The following is a 6,681-nucleotide window of genomic DNA, read 5'->3' as shown; positions in this document are numbered from 1 at the left end:
GCGCAGAGTGCGCAGAAAATGATTGTTGATATAGCTGCTTCTACGTTTTTCTTTCTTCTAAAAAATGTCAGTTATTAACTCAGCCTGGAGTTGCGAATTTGGTGGTGGTATAACGTGCTCTCCTAGCACGTTATCGTTAATGATTTTTACGTTAACGCAGTCAAAACATATAATATAATATATATAATTATATTAATAACACTTGGCCAGTTATTAGCTCAGACTAAATACATAAGGACTAGTCCTTATGTATTTAGCACCCAAATTCACGAACAAAATTTTCTGCCATTTTCTAAGGAAAACGAGCTTAGATTTCATACATATCTTATACTAAACTAGCAGTTTTTGTTCGTTTTTTACGCCATTTAACTACACAGAAAGGTATTTTTACGGAGGTTTTTAACCGATGGACACGATTGTAAACTATGAAACATCGATTCTATAGAGACCGTGTTTATAATCGCATAAGATCGTTGATCATATACTTTGACAGAAAAATAATGTCTTGCGAGGCAGGTCTTTATCTAATTAGTCTGAGATTATTAGGCCAATAATTGTGCACAGTTACGTAGTTGACATCTCTTGCGTACGATATGAAGTGATTTAGTTCGTTTACTGATATTCAAATATCTGGAACTCTCTTTCAGCTTCCGTTTTTCCTCTAGTTGCACGTTAAGGCAACCTAGCGGTTTAAGTCATAGGTATATAGCAAATGAGACTCATTTAACATGCACCTATGTTTATGTATGTCGTATTAGTTAGTAAATATTCCGAAATTTTAAAGTTATAGTTTTATAAATTATGATTTACATTTCATTGCGTAAATATCAAACGTTTAATGGGTTAACATTCTTATAGCGTCGTTCCGCTATGCATGTTCGAAAATGAATTCTCATAATAGCGCTGCCTACTACCGCGCATACCGAAGCATTATCTTATCTCATACGAACGTAGTTTTCTAATAACATCATACATAATTCAAATAAAGTGACGAAAGTTGTATATTATGAATTCCATTAGTTTATATGGTAAGTACTGGTTTGACGCGTTAGTTCTATTAAGGTCTTCCGTCCATTACATCTGACTGTGCCATGATTTACGATCCCTTACTTAACGATCGGTAATCGGGCGGCAGACCTCGATATGGTGTCAGCCTCTTCTTTGCAATCGTCATTAATGTGTGTTCACTATGCAACACGATTTTATGTGCATTTCTCAAGTTCTCACTTTACTGAACCGCTATTTAAAAAAAAAAACCGTGCGTTGCAGTAAATCTTACCGTATTGGCACTCTAAAGTAAACAGTGTGTGGACAGCCGTCATTTTTTATATACACCACTTAAGTCTACGGACCTAATGCATATTAGGTTCTGGATAATGTGAAGTAGGTACATCCTACCTGCTCGCTGATCCGGCTTACAAACGCACTTCTCATTTTAGATAATAGTCTATTAAAAATACTGCGTGTACAAAAAGGCAGGATGTTTTCAACATTGTCAACACAGAATTCAATTTGGAATAAAATAGCGTGACAAAAACGCTAACGAGTGCGTCGAGTGCTCGTCTGTTATGACATAAGGCCGAGGCCCCATTAGTGCGTTGCGCTGCGTTGCGTCGCGTCATCGCAACGGAACAACGCATTGTATGCCACACCTGTGTTGCGTTGACGCTGCGCCAACGCAACGCAAGAGGGTATGCACGCCGACGCAGCTGCGTCTCAGTTCAGCCTTTGCAATGGATAGATACAAACGTGTTCTTTTGTTGCTTTTATTACGGCACCGCCGAAATAAACGTAGAAATCATAGAAGATTCTGGATATCTCCTTTGATAGCATTAAGAAATAGTGATGGTCAGTTTTTTATGCAGGAATATAGGGAGTTGTTATTAGATGAAAATACATTTTTTAATTTTTTTAGAATGAGTGTGGCCAGCTTTAATAATTTGGTTGAAACCTTAAAACCACATATAAAAAAGCAATATACCAAATTCAGGAACCCTTTAGAACCAATTGAAATGATTGGTATTACATTGAGGTAAGTAATTCAAATATCATAATACTCGTAATGTTAATCAGTTATTAATTTATTATCTTTAAAAACAGTTTAATTTAAGTATTACTATTAGGTAACAAAGCAAAGTTATAATCTTCTTCTTGACTATCATCAGTAAAATTATTAATCGTAGTGTTGGTTGAGTAGGTAGCTTCGAATTCATCTGTTCGATACGATGATGGCGATGGTGACTGGGCATGTTGTCCAGTTTGATATCCGCGTGACTGCAATGGTGTTGCTTGATACTGTTGTCCAGTTTGATATCCGCGTGACTGCAATGGTGTTGCTTGATACTGTTGTCCAGTTTGATATCCGCGTGACTGCCATGTTGTTGATTGAGTCTGTTCCCCGAACCGAATTTCGGTAATGATATTTATAACTTTGCTTTGGAATGTCAAAGTTTGTAATTCCGTAAAGCTGTCCAAAGAAGGCAAAATTCCTTTGAAAAATGATAAGTGGCGGTTTTCTTTCTCTTGCAACGCTTTTAATGCTTGCGCCTCGAAATCATCTATTGCTTGGTTTGATCTCTTACGGCTTGCAGGCACGTAGCGAGAAGGACCTGGGGGTAACGAGGACATTTCTTTTGTAGGAAATGGAGAAGATGATGCTGTGTTTTCATTTCGTTCCGTTTCTTCAGACACCATTTCAAGGCTACTATCAGTTTTATTTTGGGCAACTTTCATCAAAAACAGCAACTGATTGTAATAATGATATTTCTTCAATTGTTTTGCCCCTGATCCAGACGAACTGTTTTCTTTTATTTTTTTTACGTATCGAAAAAAGTTGTCCTTCACGCTTCTCCATTTTTTCACAACCTCGTTACCTGCAAAGAAAGAAAAAAATGTGTAAGTACCTAACTTGTCTACACTGACCAATCTAAATGGGCCACCCTGTTTATTTTTTTGTGTTTCTATTTCAGGTACTTAGGCAGCGGAAATTCGATAAACGACTTGCATTTCAAATTTAAACGTGGAAGAGCAACAATTTCTAGAACTATTTCGTCAGTTTGTCAAGCTATATGGAAATATGTTCGACCACTGTACATAGAAGAGATCACAGTAGAAAAACTACAAAATATTGCATTAGATTTTGATCTCAAAGCTAACTTTCCTCATTGCTTCGGGGCAATTGATGGGAAACATATACGTTTAATAAAACCAGACAAAAGTGGCTCTCTGTTTTATAATTATAAAAAATATTTTTCAATTGTTTTGCTGGCGGTTGTTGACTCAAATTATAAGTTTGTTTTTGTCGACGTGGGTGCATATGGTAAGGAAAGTGATTCTACTATTTTTAGAAATTCGACACTGTACAAGATTTTAATGAGAAATGAATTACCATTGCCTGATCCTCAACCACTTGGAAATGATCATAATAACGAGCCACCCATCCCTTATGTACTCGTCGGTGATGAAGCTTTTGGTTTAAGTAAGCATGTTATGCGCCCATACGGCGGATCCAATCTCAATGTGAAACAAAGAGTTTATAATTATCGCCTTAGCAGAGCACGTAGATACGTGGAATGTGCATTTGGGATCATGGCAAATAAATGGCGCATTTTACATAGGCCAATTGATACGTCATATGATTTAACTATTAATATTGCGAAAGCATGTTGTGTTTTACACAATTTTGTTATACAACACGATGGGTTAAAACAACAAGACAATATGGCAATAAGTAGGTTCTCACAATTGAGACCCCATAGCAATGAAGAATCATTAGCCGAAAATTTTATCAGAGATCAATTTGCTAATTACTTTATGAGTCCAGAAGGGGCTTTACCATGGCTGTTGAAAAAGATATAAATTAACTTATGTATTGAATTTACAAATAATATAATAAATAACAACTCACCAATTTTGTTCTTTTTTTGGTCCTCAAACTCCTCGTAATCTTGAAATATTTTTTTACAAACAGCTACCCATTCATTCGCTTTACGAAATTTATCACTGTAATGTTCGTGTGATTTATCCCATATAATGGGTCTTTCTTGGACCAAGGATATGAGAAAATCTATATCAATATCCTGCTCACTCATGGTAAAATAGAAAATGTCGTTACGCTCGTCTAGCTTTCTCCTCTAGCAGTGCATCACTGTCCGTCGTCGCAGCGGAGCTCCGACAACGCAGCGCATCACCCTCCCTCCCGCTATAGTCTCTTGTCCGTCGATCCGTTGAAACGTCGCGCGCGACGACGCAACGGTCTAATGGGGCATGTCATAAAAAATGTATGGAAAACGACGCAGCGACGACGCTGCGACGACGCAACGCAGCGCAACGCACTAATGGGGCCTCGCTCTAATACGCGCAATAGCGGCCCGCACTCAGGGCTGCCAACTCCCGAAAATTTACTCCGAAATAGTGATTTGTTCACTGCATTGTGTAAATAATGTTTTTGATTATTGTAGAATGTGTGGCTGACTGAAACGCTACATTGTTGTTTAGACTTTTAAAAAAACGCATACAGTGTGTACCCACCCTTTAATTTTGGAAATTTTGCAGTATGTTCGTAGTAAATGTGCGTAACTATCTATTTCATTATTTTGTAAAAAAAAACTCACATACAATCTAACCTCTTTACTTAATATTTTGTATAGTTTGTAGCAATGATTAAGAGCAGTAAAAGCCACTATACCTAGTAGTAAGATGAAATTTCGGATTAAAGTACTGCAGATGTGCCAAATATTATACATACGTCTCCATCTAAAAGATAAAGGCTAACAAAAGTTGGTATTTGCCCATAAATATACAATTTAATTTCGTTGATCAACTCAGACATACCTACCTATGAAGCAGAGTTGACAACCCTATCCATACCGGTATACCGGTATAAAAAGACATCAGACTTAAAAGTATACGTCACCAGCTAATCCACCCGTAAAATGTCCCAAATCACAAAAAAGCAACCGACGACAAAAGTGTTGTTGTATCAACGTAAAATGAAATTTAATAAACATCGAACAATAAGGCTGGCTGTAGATGGATTTTGGGAAGATCCAGATAGTGAATGGGAGATAAGCTGGCAAAAGGTTTGCGAGCATCGCGTTATGTTTGATGTCGCTTCTCGTCGCCGAAGCGTAAACGTTTTAGAGCAAAATTGCCAACTCTAGTGGCATCTGCTAAATGTACACTCCAAACAAATAATAGTTTTAATTTTGTAGATGGAATGTCATATTGTCACTTTGATAGAAAACTTTCCGACGATAAGTAATTAAATATATTTAGACTACTAGTTTTTATACGAGTATACCTACTTATATGAGGATAAAAAAATATTTATGAGGGTAAAAAACTTTTCAATTAGTTCGGTTATTTATAAAGCATGTGTTATGACACTAATATTAGGCGAAATTTTGTGTGTGTGTGTTTGTTTATTTGCTGCGGCTAATGAAGCGATTTGGCGAAAATTTGGAATAGAAATGGATTTTACTCTGGATTAACACATAGGCTACTTTTCGTCCCGGTTTCATGGTTCCCGCGGGATTTGTGAAAAACTTTAAAGTTAACGTCTACGTGGACGAAGTCGCCGGCGTTCGCTACTTAAAAATAAAAATGAGATACCTTGATAAAAAAGGCTTTAGCTTTAGGTGACGCGGTGGGTTTGTTCATAATTTGTGTATCAAAGAAATAAAATAATTTTTGTTATTTGATCTTTATAGTCCTAGGGCCTAGATTTTTCCCATATAAGCATAATCGTTCTATTTTCTGATTATGTTTGTTGGATTTTATGTATTTTGTACGTCGCTACTATATATGTATGTATAGTTTCCAATGTTACTGTCGCTTTTCTAACGCCATGAACTACTAACTCTTTCTGGCTCTCGTACTTACGTTTTCTGATTCTCACTCATAGAGATATTTCAAATTCTACTCTCCTTCATCATTCGCCTATTGCATTTATGCTTTTTATCTTCAAAACGCGTAGAAATCTCTGTCGAGAATCTTGTGTAATCCTGGAAAAAAGAAATATATCACTCTTATCATAAGTTCAAATAATAAATAACGCCTTAATTGGACAAAACACAATAGCGTTAAAAAATTTAATTTTCTCGCAATCATCTCCAAAGTGTATTAGAAGATAAGTATCAAACGTTTCTATTTAACTTCTCCCGAGCACAAATTCCCGGGGCGCCATATTGAAATGTTTATAATTAAATTACATAAAGACGAAGAAAATTAATTTCACAGTAGCAAGTGGCGAGCGTCTCGTCGCCGGCAAGGCGGAAGGCGCTCAAAGATGGCGCTAGCTACGCGTCTACAAATCTCATTTCCGAGATGTTTTTGAAAATTGCCGAGGAGTTGAATAATCACGTTATAACTTAACGGTATTAAATTTTATACGTTAAAGTGTTAATATTTCATTTCCAAGTTTAATTTAATTAATTCCAAAGTTGGGAATCTTCAGAGCGCGAAGGGTATAACTTTCTGTGACATATCTTAAGACTTGAACTCTTGATTAATGATCTACATTACTTTGATAGGATTAATATTTTGAGGAATTACTGTTCATTTCATTGTTTAATTACTAACACAATGGCCCACATGTCACTAATAATAAATGTAGTGTGCTATTATGTTTGTACAACCTTACAAAGTCTTATGTTACAAATTCGAAATTTATTTGTACCT

The 6,681-nt window shown here is 36.3% G+C and overlaps 1 protein-coding gene across 1 annotated transcript; it reads right to left on the bottom strand.

The window, feature by feature from the left end:
• Positions 1 to 1,580: 1,580 nt before the first annotated feature.
• LOC128199890 (uncharacterized) lies at positions 1,581 to 4,353 on the bottom strand. The gene is made up of 2 exons (XM_052891232.1): positions 3,908 to 4,353; positions 1,581 to 2,873 (listed from the first exon to the last, which is right to left on the bottom strand). Exons 1-2 carry the CDS (start codon positions 4,089 to 4,091, stop codon positions 2,107 to 2,109), a joined length of 951 nt encoding a protein of 316 aa, XP_052747192.1. The 5' UTR covers positions 4,092 to 4,353; the 3' UTR covers positions 1,581 to 2,106.
• Positions 4,354 to 6,681: the final 2,328 nt, after the last annotated feature.

This window comes from Bicyclus anynana, chromosome 3, assembly GCF_947172395.1.
Source record: "Bicyclus anynana chromosome 3, ilBicAnyn1.1, whole genome shotgun sequence".
In the NCBI taxonomy this organism is placed as follows: domain Eukaryota; kingdom Metazoa; phylum Arthropoda; class Insecta; order Lepidoptera; family Nymphalidae; genus Bicyclus; species Bicyclus anynana.
Note: the sequence above shows the minus strand (reverse complement) of the source record. Positions and strands in the feature narration are given on the sequence as shown.